Source organism: Oryx dammah, unplaced genomic scaffold (genome assembly GCF_014754425.2).
Source record: "Oryx dammah isolate SB20612 unplaced genomic scaffold, SCBI_Odam_1.1 HiC_scaffold_23, whole genome shotgun sequence".
In the NCBI taxonomy this organism is placed as follows: Eukaryota; Metazoa; Chordata; class Mammalia; order Artiodactyla; family Bovidae; genus Oryx; species Oryx dammah.
The window spans coordinates 103078241-103095330 of NW_024070207.1; the positions used below are offsets into that span (position 1 = coordinate 103078241).

The 17090-nt window shown below is 37.9% G+C and overlaps 1 protein-coding gene across 8 annotated transcripts in view; it reads left to right on the forward strand.

Moving 5' to 3' along the window:
- DMD (dystrophin) overlaps positions 1-17090 on the forward strand; it is a 2254125-nt gene that overhangs the window by 1904546 nt on the left and 332489 nt on the right. For all 8 annotated transcript variants that reach the window (XM_040266338.1, XM_040266336.1, XM_040266334.1 and 5 more), the window contains one exon: positions 3692-3838. In XM_040266338.1, coding sequence (XP_040122272.1) covers positions 3692-3838 — 147 coding nt within the window. The remainder of the gene's footprint in view (positions 1-3691; positions 3839-17090) is intronic.

Here is a 17090-nt window from a genome sequence, read left to right on the forward strand (position 1 = left end):
GACCACTGGAAAAACGATATCCTTGACTAGACAGACCTTGGTTGACAAAGAAATGTCTCTGCTTTTTAATATGCTGTCTAGGTTGGTCATAACTTTCCTTCAAAAGAGTAAGCATCTTTTAATTTCATGGCTGCAATCACCATCTGCAGAGATTTTGGAAGCCCCCAAAATAAACTCAGCCACTGTTTCCACTGTTTCCCCATCTATTTGCCATGAAGTGATGGGACCGGATGCCATGATCTTCGTTTTCTGAATGTTGATCTTTAAGCCAACATTTTCACTCTCCTCTTTCACTTTCATCAAGAGGCTCTTTAGTTCTTCTTCACTTTCTGCCATAAGGGTGGTATCATCTGCATATCTGAAGTTATTGATATTTCTCCCAGCAATCTTGATTCCAGTTTGTGCTTCTTCTAGCCCAGCATTTCTCATGATGTACTCTGCATAAAAGTTAAATAAGCAGGGTAACAATATACAGCCTTGACGGACTCCTTTGCCTATTTGGAACCAGTCTGTTGGTCCATGTCCAGTTCTAACTGTTGCTTCTTGACCTGCATATAGGTTTCTCAAGAGGCAGGTCAGGTGGTCTGGTATTCCCATCTCTCTCAGAATTTTCCACAGATTATTGTGATCCACACAGTCAAAGGCTTTGGCATAGTCAATAAAGCAGAAATAGATGTTTTTCTGGAACTCTCTTGCTTTTACAGTGATCCAGTGGATGTTGGCAATTTGGTCTCTGGCCTTTTCTAAAACCAGCTTGAACATCTGGAAGTTCACGGTTCATGTATTGCTGAAGCCTGGCTTGGAGAATTTTGAGCATTACTTTACTAGCATATGAAATCAGTGCAATTGTGTGGTAGTTTGAGCATTCTTTGGCATTGCCTTTCTTTGGGATTGGAATGAAAACTGACCTTTTCCAGTCCTGTGGCCACTGCTGAGTTTTCCAAATTTGCTGGCATATTGAGTGCAGCACTTTCACAGCATCATCTTTTAGAATTTGAAATAGTTCAACTGGAATTCCATCACCTCCACTAGCTTTGTTTGTAGTGATGCTTCCTAAGGCCCACTTGACTTCACATTCCAGGATGTCTGGCTCTAGGTGAGTGATCATACCATTGTCATTATCTGGGTCATGAAGATCCTTTTTGTACAGTTCTTCTGTGTATTCTTGCCACCGCTTCTTAATATGTTCTACTTCTGTTAGGTCCATACCATTTCTGTCCTTTATTGAGCCCATCTTTGCATGAAATGTTCCCTTGGTATCTCTAATTTTCTTGAAGAGATCTAGTCTTTCCCATTCTATTGTTTTCCTCTATTTCTTTGCATTGATCACCAAGGAAGGCTTTCTTATCTCTCCTTGCTCTTCTTTGGAACTCTGCATTCAAATGGGTTTATCGTTCCTTTTCTCTTTTGCTTTTCACTTCTGTTCTTTTCACAGCTATTTGTAAGGCCTCCTCAGACAGCCATTTTTCTTTTTTCCATTTCTTTTTCTTGGGGATGATCTTGACTCCTGTCTCCTGTACAATGTCACGAACCTCTGTCCATAGTTCATCAGGCAGTCTTATCAGATCTAGTCCCTTAAATCTATTTCTCACTTCCACTGTATAATCATAAGGGATTTGATTTAGGTCATACCTAAATGGTCTAGTGGTTTTCCCCACTGTTTTTCAATTTAAGTCTGAATCTGGCAATAAGGAGTTCATGATCTGAGCCACAGTCAGCTCCTGGTCTTGTTTTTGCTGACTGTATAGAGCTTCTCCATCTTTGGCTGCAAAGAATATAATCAATCTAATTTCGGTGTTGACCATCTGGTAATGTCCATGTGTAGAGTCTTCTCTTGTGTTGCTGGAAGAGGGTGTTTGCTATGACCAGTGCGTTCTCCTGGCAAAACTCTATTAGCCTTTGCCTGCTTCATTCTGTACTCCATGGCCAAATTTGCCTGTTACTCCAGGTGTTTCTTGACTTCCTACTTTTGCATTCCAGTCCCCTATGATGAGAAGGACATCTTTTTTGGGTGTTAGTTCTAGAAGGTCTTGTAGGTCTTCATAGAACTGTTCAACTTCAGCTTCTTCAGCATTACTGGTTGGGGCATAGACTTGGATTACCGTGATATTGAATGGTTTGCCTTGGAAATGAACAGAGATCATTCTGTCATTTTTGAGATTGGATCCAAGTACTGCATTTCAGACTGTTCTGTTGACTATGATGGCTACCCCATTTCTTCTAAGGGATTCCTGCCCACAAAAGTAGATATAATGGTCATCTGAGTTAAATTCACCCATTCCAGTCCATCTTAGTTTGCTGATTCCTAGAATGTCGATGTTCACTCTTGCCATCTCCTATTTGACTCCTTCCAATTTGCCTTGATTCATGGACCTGACATTCCAGGTTCCTATGCAATGTTGCTCTTTATAGCATCAGACCTTGCTTCTATCACCAGTCACATCCACAGCTGGGTGTTGTTTTTGCTTTGGCTCCATCCCTTCATTCTTTCTGGAGTTATTTCTCTACTGATCTCCAGTAGCATATTGAACCAGAAAAATAACACCTGCACAGATCAAGCAAATCATAGTAGCACGTATAGCCAAGAAGTGATGCTGTCCTTGTGCACAGAGATTTCATTACACAAACTATTCTCCTAAGTGAGGGAATTTGTCCCTTAGAAATTGCTCATTAGAACATTGGGACCTCATGCATCACATTAAAGATCCATAAATGTCCTCTCAATGGAGAAGAGAATATGCATAATCATATCAACCCAGTATCTGCATAGGCTGCTTCTGCTCAACAGATTGTCATGATGCCATTGTCATGATGCATGGCATCATCGAATCCTGCTCCGGTGCTCCAGAGACAGCTGAGAAGCCTCATGGGAGCCTTCTTCAGTCATTGCTGCAAGGACTAAGATACTAGGAGATCAGGAACTCAGGCTTAGGATTTGACAAAATACCCTCATCTCTAATTGAAATGATTTATTTATGCAGTTGGTACAAAGTATGCATGTAATATGTCATGACTGAGTACATCTTTTACTGTTAAAAAAAAAAGCACCCACTTTTGGTTGTGAGATAAGTAGAATTGAGAATCTAGCAGCATTGTATTCTTCCCGTTACTTTGCCAATGCAGAATTTCTTCAGAAAGGGATCTAATGTGATTATTAAGCATGTGCACTCTAGAGGCAGACAAATCTGACTATGTATCCCAGGTTCCTCAGTTTTGACCCATGGAGCCTCAGGCAAAGTTTAACCTCTGTGATTTTTTTTTTCTTGTGTGTAAAATGATAATTCTCCAACTACCCAACCTCATAGGGTTATTGTGTAGGAATAAAATCAGATGATGTTTGGACAGAGCTCTTCAAAGAATTAGGCACATAACAAGTACTCAGTAGACATTCGTTGTTTAGTCGCTAAGTCATGTCCAATTCTTTGCGACCCCGTGGACTGTAGCCCATCAGGCTCCTCTGTCAATGGGATTCTCTAGGCAAGAATACTGCAGTGAGTTGCCATTCCCTTCTCCAAACATTAGTTAGCTAGCCATTAACAAATGTCCACTCTTATAATACCACTAGAAAAGGGCAAATGTTACTGACATCCCAAACAGAATACGACACCATGTAGTTTCCATGTGTCTGTTTTTGTTTTATTTTGCTTTAAATAGTCTCATCTTCCATTTTGCCCTTGATTATTTCATACAGGCACTTCGAGGAGAAATTGCACCTCTCAAAGAGAATGTAAGCCACGTCAATGACCTTGCTCGCCAGCTCACCACGTTGGGCATTCAGCTGTCACCATATAATCTCAGCACTTTGGAAGACCTGAACACCAGATGGAAGCTTCTTCAGGTAGGCACATTATAAACATTGCAGTTTCTTCTCTCAATAAGACAAGATACAGATAAAGCTTGTTTGTAAGGAACAATGCAAGTAATTTCTTCATATGATACTCATGATAGTTTGTGAGTGTATGATATTTTATATTATTTAATAATTTATTATTTCATTTTTTCAAGCATATTGATATTAATTTTTAAATGGCTTAAAGTTAGACTTTGCTATATCTTGCAATTAACATGGAAGATAATACTGAATCATGCTTTAATGGCATGCCATTACTTTGTACTGTCATAACTTGGATTCTTAAAATGGCTTTCCTTTTGGAATCCTAATTTAAAACAAAAGTTAATGGTAGGACACATTCTAAATCTTTTATGTTTTTTTATTTTTTATTTTTACATTTCAATAATTTTTTTTTTCTAAAAAGAACCACTACACGTTAGGAGAATTGATCCTCAGGTAAAGAAAGGATATCCTACCACAAACTGACTCATGGAAGTTTTTCATAGTAAATATGAAAGTGTGCTCAAGGTCATGCTTACCGGCTATGGGACCTTTGGCAAATTAACTTTTCTGTGTCTCAGTGTTTTATCTGAAGAAAACGGGAATGTTAAATGTTCCTAAAATATTGGTCTTTTGTTAGGATGATTAAGTCAAAATACATGAGACGTGCTTAGTACAGTATTAGCTACATAGTAAAAAAACACTGTGAATTCTAGTTCTTGGTGTTACTACAATTATAATTGTTATTATTATAGCATACAGGTTTTGGAATCAGACTTCCTTTAAGTCACTTGACCTCTTTGCTTGTCCATTTCCTCATCTCCAGATACTTGCTGTAAAATTGAAGGGACTAATTGTTGTAGAGTTATTGGTACAGTACCTGGCTCATAGTAAGAACTCAGACAATGGAATGGTGAAAGAGGTGTGTCCACACTTTCCCTTCATGGAGGCTACCACTAAACCCCCACCCCTTCAACTGGTTTGATTATAGAATTAAAGAATTGTTTCTTCTCTTTTTCCAGTTTCATAAGATGCACAAAGTATGCTCCTGGAGACAGAGAGGAAAGAGGAAACTGGGTTTAAAAATATTTGCTTTCAGTGTTTTAGTAAGAAAAAAAAAAAAGATAAACCAGATTACTTTTCCTATGTGCAGTCCATTTAGCAGTATGATTGAAAGTCCTGTTGAAGAATTGTTAGATCTTTAATAAAAACAGGACCTCTCGAGATCTCATATAATTTAATTTTTGTTGTGATGATAGTCTTGAAATATGTGTATGATAGATTGTTATAAGAGGCATTGATTAAAGCCAGACAATATAGTTAAGAGAGTATATGCATTTCTATGTCTATTTGCTCCATAGTGGTTACATACTATTAAAATTTTATCAGTTTCATCCTTAGTATATTTTTTTCATTTTAAATATAAATAACAAAAGTAATAAATGTCCAAGGAAAACCAATGGTCGCATTTGTTCCTTTCAAGCACTCTTGAACCATTATCTTAAAATTACTTTTAGAGAGCTAAATGCCACATTTGCTTTCAGAATGTGATATAAATTTGTGAAAATGGCATGTAATTTTACAAATGAGATAAAAATATTATGACTGATAGGAAAAGAAAGTTTAAAAAATCAGTGTGAGTGATCCATCATAGTTGTACTATTTATTTAAATATAAAATATGAGAAAATAGTAACAGTTTGATTTTATCCATTCTTTAAAATGAATAAGGGACTTGGTTATAAATCTAGGAATGTACATAAAGAAGATAGGGTGTTGTAGTAAAAAAAAACTGTAGGAGTGAATGATAGAACACCTAACTGCAAACTGAAGCTCAGCTATTATTTGACCATAGTATCTTGGGAAAGCCATTTGACCCCTCAAAGCTTCTATTTCCACATTTGTAAAACTAGATAATGCATTTTGTCTTAGGTCACAGTATGTTCAGTCCTGATTCTGTATGTGCATATCTGGGAGAGATTCACATAATGTTGGAATTTAGTTTAGAATCAGTGAATTTGCTTCCTTTTCATAATACAAATGTGACTGACTGGAATTATATTCCTCCATCAGTATAATTCTAGCTTTTAAAACCCTCATTCCCAAACACCCTTATAGACAGCCTTCTCACAGTAAGTGGTTCAGTTTTTGGTATATGCTCTTATTGTGGCACATTCCACATGTTGCTATTTTTTCAGTGTGACCTTAAGAGTAGACTTAGGTGTTTTTTTAGCAGAAAGGTGATAAATTCAAAGTTTTGAGTTGCACATAGCTGAGTCAACTTGATTCCATTCTTTTCTCTGACCAGAAGCTAACCACTCTGCTATATTATAAATGTACTTGTTCAGAAAATGAACAAAGCAAGAAATGAGGTTCACATCAAACAACTCTATCCCCATTACTGGAAGAGCAACTCATACAACCTATCGAGAACATTGTTCATTTAGAAGAATGTGTGGGAGACTAAAGGATTACCCAGCTTCTGTGGAGGGGAGTGTAAGCCCACCATTATTGTGACATCACATTAATTCATTCACTTGCAGTGCTGTGTCAGTCAACTAAAATCATGATAAAAGTGAGAGTTCATCTTTGCTTCTGGATTTGTTAAGACAAAGAAAAAGCAAGAATGGAGAATTGGGGTAGTGGGAGGGTAGCTATAAGTCTAAGAAAAAGAGTCTTACATTTGAGCAAATAGTATAAATGAAGAAGTGGAATGACATACTACCAGGCTATAGGTACTTGATATCAGAATATCCTGGGTTTGCCTTTGGGGCGGTTGGGAAGGCTGTGCTGTGTCGTCTTGCTGTGTGCGGGCTTTTCTCTAGTTGCAGCAAATGGAGGCTACTCTCTAGTTGTGGTGTTCAGACTTATTGCGGTGGCTTCTCTTGTGGAGCACAGTCTCTGGGATGCAGAAAAGTGAAAGTCAGCCAGTCGTGTCCAACTCTTTGTGACCCCATGGACTGTAACCTGCCAGGCTTCTCTGTCCATGCAATTCTCCAGGCCAGGCCAGAATACTGGAGTGGGTAGCCATTCCCTTCTCCAGGAGATCTTCCAACCCAGGGATCGAAGCCAAGTCTTCCTCATTGCAGGCATTTTCTTTACTGTCTGAGCCACCAGGAAAGCTCAAGGATTCAGTAAGTGTGGCACACAGGCTCACTCATTGTGGTTTAGTTGCTCTTCAGCATGTGGAATCTTCTGGGACCAAGGATCGAACCCATATCCCTTGCATTGGTAGGCGGATTCTTATCAAACTACCTGGGAAATCCGTCCTGGGTTTCTTATATGGGCCGTTAATTTTTACTTTAAAGAAAAGTCAAAAAAATAAAAAATAAAAAAAAAAAAAAAAAAGAAAAGTCATGCTGGTTTTCTAGCTATATGTAATATCTCTCAAAATGTTAGAAACAGATAAACCATATAGATCTGAACATCAACAGCAGGGTAAGACCCAGTCACAGAATATCTGTACATAGAAATAGAATGTATAGGGAGTTCTGGATTTATATTGAATCCACAAATAGAAGTATAAAGCCATTGCTTTGCCCATTTGAAACTCTGTGGGAATAAAATCCTGTTTTCTCCCTTAGAGTGGGCACGTTGGTGTGGATGTTTCTATAATACCATTGGATGATGTGTTTTTGGCAAAGGAATCCGTTATTCCTTGTGATAGCAAAAAGTTTTCATGTACATTGTTTCACTTAATCCTCAAAACGTAATGATTATGTATTATGATTACGTAATATCATTGTGTCCTTGTACAAGTAAGGAAATTGAGACTTAGAGATGGTAAGTGACACATTTACAGTCACACAGCTTTTAAGCGGCAATCACAATCTAAATCAGATCTGAGCTGCAACTGCCTACTCTTTTTGTTGCCTTGTCTCACAGTGGACTTAACAAAGTCATACTTTAGAGCTCTTTTGGGCAACACAATATTTCACTTTTTTTTTTCATGCTTCCCCTCTTTTTTAAATGATCCTCAGGGATATTAACTTTGAAAGCTTCCTTTGCAAACCAATGGATTAATGAGCCCCAGTTCAGTGTACCCCTTAAAATCACACCTGTCATTTCAAATATAAAATTATAAAGCATTATATTTCTCATTGTCTTTAGAACTCAGCAATTGTACTGAAAGCAACCAAAAGTGAATTTAATGAGTTAGCCTTTAAAGTGGAACTAGTGTTAATATCTGATCCCGGAGAAATGAGTATTGAAACCAAATGGGAAGAAAATTAAACTGATGATAAACCCTTCTAATTTCGAAGCAGTGCACATACTTTTAGTGCTGAAGTTGTGCTCTTTAGTCACCAAACACAAGTACTATAGGGAATATTCTATAAGAAAGTATGAGAGGGAATATTCTATAAGAAAGCACTACTAGGGAACATTCTACCCATTTCTCACCCTCATGAGTAAACCCATGAATAGCAACAAAAGCTGAAAATACACTTTAATATAAAGAGTAAATGCTTTGTTGACTGTAGGATGTATGAAATGTAATCACTTGAAAAATATTAAATATGAAGACATTTCTCTGCGTGACATTCTTTAAATATGTTTAAGGACAGCATCATGAATTATGTATGTTTTTAAAGGTTTCCTAAAAGTTTTCCAAAGTCATATGGACAGTTTTGTACTCTAGCTTCAAATCTTTGCGGTAACTTGATATCACGGGGATCTAGACCCTCATCTTCTATACACTCTGTTCCTTCTTTCATTCTTTGCTTCTTTTGTTGAGTTGGCACTGATTAAGCAGCTACTGTGTACCAAGCAGACATTGTCATTGTCGTATGTGGTTCAAGGACATCGTGACCAAAACTCTTTTCACCACTTGTGCCAACTTAAGCAAAGTCTTATAGATAAATTTTCTTTCATTACTTCCATAATGTCCCACCCTGCCTCCCTTTCTCCATCTCATAAACAACAACAACAACAACAACAAAATATATATATATGCTATTGTGACACTAATACTATAAAAGTAGTACCTTTTCAGATCTATTTACAAATTCTGCAATAGTTTCTGACTGCAGGTTTGATCTCCGTAATCAGATTAGCAAGATTCATGGAAGGAACCATATTTAGCTGGGCAACAGAAATATTTTCATGGCTTCATTTAAAAAAAACTAAATAAAAATTTTAATTAAAAATTCCAACAGAGCAGTTTATGTTCTTTACTTGGGTGGGAGAGGTTTTTGAAGCAGGCTATCTCTCTCTCTCTCTCTGTCCTTTTCATTATTGAGCACATGATTTGATCCTTTAAATGCATTGATGGATTTTGAACATTTTCCTCATGTTCTTTTTTTTTTTTTTTAAGGATCTTGTACTAATCATTTTGTGTTGTGCTTTATGGGGCCCCTTCTAGGTAGGCAGTGTAGGTGACCTGGGCAGATTCCTCTTAGAAATAATGTGGACCCATTACCAACTGAGGGCTTCCCTGGTGGCTCAGACAATAAAGAATCTCCCTGCAATGCAGGAGACCCGGGTTTGATCCCTAGGTTGGGAAGACCCCCTGGAAAAGGAAATGGCAGCCCACTCCAGTATTCTTGCCTGGAGAATCCCATGGACTGAGGAGCCTGGCAGGCTACAGTCTATGGAGTCACAAAGAGTTGGACATGACTGAGCAACTAACACTTTTTTTTTTTTTTACCCACTGAGGGTTGGTCTACCAATATCTGCTTTGTATGCCTTTCCTGGACTTTTTCTTTAACAAGACCAGAAATGAATCTCCTTGTGGTTATATCACAGAACTCAGAAGAAAATGATTCATCTGCGGCCATTCTCAAAGGAAATGTTTTCCTGCATCAGTGGTTCTAAAATGTTCATGACACCAGAAGACTTACTAAAACACAGATCACTGTGTGACTGCTGTGGATGGGCTCCACTTGGGGAGTTTCTGATTCAGTAGGTCGGGGATGGGGCCTGAGATTCTGCAGTTCTAACTAGCTCCCAAGTGAGGCTGATGCTGCTAACCCAGAGCTCATGCTTTAAGAAATGTTATTCTATATTAAGCACTTGCTGAGTACAGCTGAGTTTAAAAGATTTTTTAAATAATTATACACACACACACACACACATATATATATATGTGTGTGTGTGTGTGTGCTTAGTTGCTGCAGTCATATCCAACTCTTTGTGACACTATGGACTGTAGCCCACCAGGCTCCTATCTCCATGGGATTCTCCAATAAAAAACATTTCATGGTACCTTGCACAAGTCATATATGTGTGTGTGTGTGTGTGTGTGTGTGTGTGTGTGTATTGGAGAAGGCAATGGCACCCCACTCCAGTACTCTTGCCTGGAATATCTCATGGGCAGAGGAGCCTGGTAGGCTGCAGTCCATGGGGTCACAAAGAGTCAGACATGACTGAGCGACTTTACTTTCACTTTTCACTTTCATGCACTGGAGAAGGAAATGGCAACCCACTCCAGTGTTCTTGCCTAGAGAATCCCAGGGAGGGCAGAACCTGGTGGGCTGCCGTCTATGGGGTAGCACAGAGTCAGACACGACTGAAGCAACTTAGCAGCAGCAGTAGCAGCATATATATATGTGTGTGTGTATGTATATATATATGACTGTGGGGTTAGACTGTGGGAAATAAGTATAATGTCATACAGAAAATTCTATATTAGAGGAGTGTTACAGTGCTACAGAAACATGGAGACCCAAGCACTTGACTTGTCTTTGAGACAGAGAGAAGAGGGTAAAGGGAAACTTAGTAGATTCCTGGTAACACCATATGAATTTATAAATCCAAAACTATGAATATGGATAAATATAATAAACATAATGTAAATAAGTTAGAGTTACTGTATTTCATGACATATGATCTAGCACTGTGCTTTCCACTCTGATAGCTACACGTGGATACTAAGCCCTTGAATGTAGCCAGTCCAAATTGAGGTGTGTTGAAAGACTTTGTACCAAAAAAAGAATGTATCTCATTAATGTTTTTATACTGATTATATGCTGAAGTGATAATATTTGATGTACTTGGTTAAGTAAAATATATCCTATAATTAATTTCACACATTTCTCATTTTTTAATTGTTTGAAGTTAGGCATTTCTCTTAAAAATGAACACAGTGAGTCTGTAGCTTCCAGTGAAAAACTGACAGTGTTTGTTTCTTTTTTTACTTTTTTAATGTGTCTACTAGAAAATTGTAAATAGTGTATGCAACTCTTGTTTTATTTCTGTTGGATGGTACTGGTCTAGAAAGTAGTTCTCAAAACCTAGCATGGATAAATGTCACCTGCAGAGCTTGTTAAAACACCCCTCAAAACTCAGTAGGTATTGGCTGGAGCCTATGATTCTGCATTTCTGTCAAGCTCCCAGGAGATGCTGTTGATCTGTGACCACCTGTAAAATTCATCCTCAAACTGTGGGTCACAGAGTTTTATAGAGAGGTGTGGAAATATAGTTTTGCATGAAGCACCATCTGTAGTTTCAGCACACAATTGTCTTGCCCATGTACCAATTGTTATTCAGTCACTGAGTTGTGTCCCACTCTTTGTGACCCCATGGACTGCAGCACACCAGTCTTCCCTGTCCTTCACTATTTCCTGGAGTTTGCTCAAACTCATGTCCATTGAGTCAGTGAGACCATCCAACCATCTGGTCCTCTGTCGCCTCCTTCTCCTCCTGCCTTCAACCTTTCCCAGCATCGGTCTTTTCCAGTGAGTTGGCTCTTCGTATCATGTGGCCAAAGTATTGGAGCTTCAGCATCAGCCCTTCCAATGAATATTCAGGGTTGATTTCCTTTAGGACTGACTGGTTTGACCCATATACCAGCATTTTTCATAAATTAGTAACTGCAATTGTGTTATTAAACTCATACTGATTTTTATCAGCTGATCACTTTTTCAGAATTAACAGATATTAAATAGTACTTTAATCATGTGGGGAATCTTCTAATTCTTGGAAAGTTAATAAGGGATCCACAGGATTGAAAGACTGAAAGCCACTATCCAAAAATACTGTGGGAAAAATTATTCAAATACATTCTAAACTGTAGGTAGCTTCTATAAAAAGATTTCAACTAGAACATCAAGTTTGATGTGCCCATGGACAGAAGTTTTTGTTTTTGTTTTTGTTTAAGTGGAGGATAAAGGAAATGGAAAGAACAAAGGGAAAAGAGGAATGTGTTTGTTTTAGAAAAGGTTAGATCACAGAAGGATTTGTTGACATTAGGAATAGATTGACCTATGACAAAAAGGACAATTAGGTTCAAGGAAAATATCTTTTTTGGTAAAGAAAGAACAATCATTTATGCTGAACCTCATCTCTGTTTAAAAAAGAGGAAGTGAACAATGTTCTTTAAATATTTAAAAGAATGTATAGATCTGAATGTCCAGCCTAGTTGCAGCCCTTAAAACACACTCAGGGCAAAGGGCAGTGTCAAGCTTATGTACATTTTCCTCAGTCAGTGTGGCTTACAGTGTGTTTACAGCTAATTGTACTTTAGTCGAGAGGAATGATACTGAAGTTGCCCAGGTAACCCTGAAAGTAACATAGACCAGATGTTCCAGAGTCCATCCTCCATTACCCCAAAGAAGAATCTAGTTTTCAGAGGCATACTGAATTTTGTCAAAAGCCACCAGAATGTGCAGACTATAGGGAGAAAAATGAGTGAGGTCGGGAGTGTGACCAAAACAGTTTTATGAGGTACCAAATGAGAATGCAGCCAGTAGGAGCCAAAGAGATATTTATCAGTTAGAGAGGATGCAAGGCATATTCATTGTTTAGAGAGAGTATAAAGTGAACCCAAATCATCATAAGATACTGGTTTGGTTACCTGAATGCTTGATCTTTCTGGACCACTTACTTTCTGATTTGTTTTCATAAGGAACACTTTTTGCTAGTTCTGAAGCCAGCTACTATGGCAATACAGATAACTGTTTCATTATTGTTTTCAAAGATGGACTGGGCTCCTGTTAGATGTGTTCAAACAGCACTTTTATGTCTGTATGCATGTATGTATTTCTCTTAGCTTCTCGATCTCTTTAATTTCCCCCCAGAAATATACATATAATGACGAGTACTTAAAATTGCCCCAGTGCTCATATTCTCTTTTCCTTCTCCCTCAGCGTACAGCTGACATTTGCCCTTGGCTCACAACTCTCACTGCGTTTTTCATTTTTCTTCTAAGTGTCCTTCTCCCTCCAGGCTGACCTCCCTTTGCTCACTGCAGCCTGACCTCGCCCCAGCCATTCTTCTGCATTTGTTTGCCCTGGTGGTTTGCATCTTTGCTTTTCTCAGTCTCCCGCTGTGTGTGAACTCCCCACCCCCCCACTCCGCCAGCAGCTGCTCACATTTCCCAGGCTACGTCATGCACAACATTCAAAGAGCTGCTGTTTTCACATTTCCACCAGAGAGACGCCCCCTCTCCTTCTTCCCTCCACATTCCTCTAGAAATAACCCCCATTCAGAACATATGAAAAGCTGCATGTTAAAGCCAACTCTGTAAGTAGGACTGGAAGCTGGCTGATGAAATTCAGAAATGCTATTTGTAAAGGTCAGTACCACAAAGGGCATTTTAAATTAATATAGGCCATCTTAAGATTTCTCGATTCTTACCAATTCTGTAATGTCCTTAAAATCATCAGCATTATGACAGTTCTCCCTTCAGTTAATATAGTCATTAATCTCAGAGGTAGAGATGTGGTTGAAAAATATAAATTAGAAAATATAGAAATACAGGTGGTTTTCTTTTGACACAAGGTCATGCTTTTGGGGACAGTGCCATTGCACCCTATATAGATTTTGAGAAGAATTTATTTTAGTCAGTGTTATGCATTGCTGAAATTGATCATGGATTGTATTCATGCTTTGAAACCTCACAATCACCCTTTAAGGTAGATATTACTTTTATCCTCGTTTTATAAGTGAGGAGATTGAGAAACCAAAAGATTAGCTTGCCTGCCTGAGGTCACACAGCTGGTAAGTGAGAGAACCAGGATTTGAACTCAGGCAGTGTTCTTGCCTGGAGAATCCCAGGGATGGGGGAGCCTGGTGGGCTGCCGTCTATGGGGTCACACAGAGTCGGACATGACTGAAGCGACTTAGCAGCAGCAGCAGCAGCCTGGCTGGGGGGTCTCTCAGAACAACGATCTATGCAGTATCACTTCTTTGCTCTAAAGTTAGACATGACAGTATTTCCTCTTCTTTTACAATCCAAACCTTGAAGCAGAAAGTATAACTTCCTCCTAATGTTTATTAATTTGTCAGGAAGCACCTGCATTAAGAATTTAGGAAATGCAGATGTAAAGTAGGATGAGTTGGTGAATCTCAGACCACCATCTCAGGCGTAGCCTGTTGAGCATGGAGGTGGAATCATTCAGACAAAAAAGGACAATCTCATTCGGAGAGCCAGGAGTACTTAATCATCAAGTTCTTCCTGAAGTGAGCTGAAATACACTTTCATTCAATACATAGTTTCCATTTAAGAAATATTTTTCTAGTCCCTACGCTGTGCCAGACTCTGTGCTATATAGTAGGGGTGCAGTCATGGAAATAGTAAGAAGTCTCTGCCCTAATGGGGATTGTAGTTTCTTGGAAAGATAGACATTTTAGAAGTTCCCATATATTAATAATAATTACAAATTGTTATGAACGTGATAAGAGAAAATGTAGGGCATATAGTGAGAACCTAGCCTTGTGTGTGTCTGTGCATGTATTGTGTGTTGTGTATTGTGGTGAGGGTGGGCAGCAGGAAAGGCTGATCAGGAAGACTTCCCAGAGAAAGTGGCCTTCCAGCTGAAACCTAAAGGATGAAAACAGGTTAGCTAAGTGACTTTGCTATTCATCTGCAGCTTTTATTCTGAATGGCCTGAAGCTTAGAACTAACAAACTAAAAGCAGAATAGAAAAATTCCAGTATGTAAATGTAATTACTAGGAATCATTTGAAGTAATGGACTGCAGAGTTAATATATAATTAAGTCACATCAAAAGAGGATTTCCTATCATTATCTCAGGCAGCATTCGGTTTCCTTACTTCAGAGTACTTAGGAAAATCTAGAGCTATGTGTTTATTAAAAGTTTATCTGCACCAGTTTGAATGTCAGCTCCATGAGGGCAGAGGCCCTAACTACCATATCTACTGATAATTGGCAGGTAGTATCTGTTACATAGTAAGCATTCAGTAAAATATTTTTTAAATTGCTGAATGCATGAAGTTAAGCAAAAATGCTGTTGAAAACCAAGTGGATAGTTATACCACAGGGGGTATATTAGGAAACAAAACTATTACTTCTGAAGAAACAGTATTCATGTCTTAATAAGTTAAATAATTTTCAAAAATTCCAAAAAGAAAAATAATTGATCAAAAATTAAATGTGCGTCCTTCCACTCTGTGGTGAACATGGTTCACTCATATTTTAGACCTTTATCAACAATTACTAATCTATGTGCTCTGATGAGATAGAATATACTCAATATTACCTTTGAAGGAAAATGAGATAGAGTAGCTTTTCTTCCTTTCCCCACTTTATTTTAGTTTCGGTGTATCTGTTTAGTCGCTCAGTCGAGTACAACTCTGCCAACCCCATGAACTGTAGCCCGCCAGGCTCCTTTGTCCATGGGGATTCTCCAGGCAAGAATACTGGAGTGGGTGGTCCTGTCCTCCTCTGGGGGATCTTCCCAACCTGGGGATTGAACTCAGGTCTCCCACACAGAGGGCGAATTCTTTACTATCTAAGCTGCCAGGTGTAATTGACATATAATTATACTCCTTTTATGTCTACAACATAATGGTTTGATATTTGTATCTATTGTGAAATGATCAGCACAGTTAGTCCAGTTAACTTTCGTTACTATACCTAGTTACAAAATCTCTTTTCTTGCAATGAGAACTTCTAAAATACACTCTTTTAGCATCTTTCAAATATGCAATATGGTATTATTAACTGTAGTTGTCATGCTGTACATTACATCCCTGTGACAACTTATTCTACAACAGACAGTTTGTACCTTTTGAACCCTTTCACTTATTTCACCCACCCTCACCTCTGAAAGCCAATGTCTTCTCTGTATCTAGATATTTATTTTTTGTTTTATTTGTTTCAGATTTCACACATTAGTGAGATCACACAGCTGCCATCTTTCTCTGACTGATTTCACTTACACATAATGCCCTCAAGGTCCATCCATGTTGTCGCAAATGACAAGATTTCATTATACATTTTCTTTATCTGTTCATCTGTCAGTGGCCCCTTAGGTTGTTCCCATGTCTCAGCTATTATAAATAATACTGCAATGAATTTGTAGAAAATATAGATGAAATTGTATATTCTAGTTTATTATAAATAAAATATACAGTATATGCTCTGTTTTGGTCTCATTTCTTTTGGTCGGCATACTTATCTTGAGATTCATCCATAGTCTTATACAAATCATTAGTTTTTTCCTGTCTGTGGCCGAGTAGTATTCCATTATATGAAAATACTCCAGTTTGTTTGTTCATTCACCTTTTAGTGGACTTCTGGGTTGTTTCCAATTTGGGGCTATTACAGATAAAGCTTCTATGAACATTCATGTACAAGTCTTTAAATGGACTTATGTTTTTATTTTTCTTGAGTAAATGCCTAGTAGACAGACAGCTAGATTATATGGTAGGTGTGTGTTTAACCTATTAAGAAACTGCCAAACTGTTTTCCAAAGCAGCTGTACCATTTTACATTCACACCAGCAGTGTATGAGAGTTCTAATTCTTTCATATCCTCCCTAAATTTTGATATGGTCAATCTTTTACAGTTTAGCCATTTCAGTAGATATATAGTAGTATCTCATTGTGGTTTTAATTTGCATTTCCCTAATGTCTAATGATGTAACTTCCAGCTTTCTTGATTTGTGTCTTTATATTTAATGTGTGTTTCTTGTAGGCAGCATACATTTGGATTTTGTTGTTTGAAATTCCAATCTGACAGTCTCTTTTAATTGGGAATATTTAAACCATTTATATATAATGTGCTTATCGATCTAGTTTGGTATAAACCTATCATCAAACTATTTATTTTTGCCTGATCCCGTTGATTCTTTGTTTGCTTGACCCTCTTTTCTGTCTTTGTTTAGATTAATTGGAATTAATGAATCCATTATCTCCTACATTGGCTTATTAGCTGTAATTCTGTTTTGTTATTTTAGTGGTTGCTTTAGGGTTTATAGTATACATCAGTAACTTATCACAGAGTATCTTCAAGTAGAAGTAGACCCCTTCACATATGATATAAGAAACTATTTTGTATTTCTGCCTTTCCTAAGT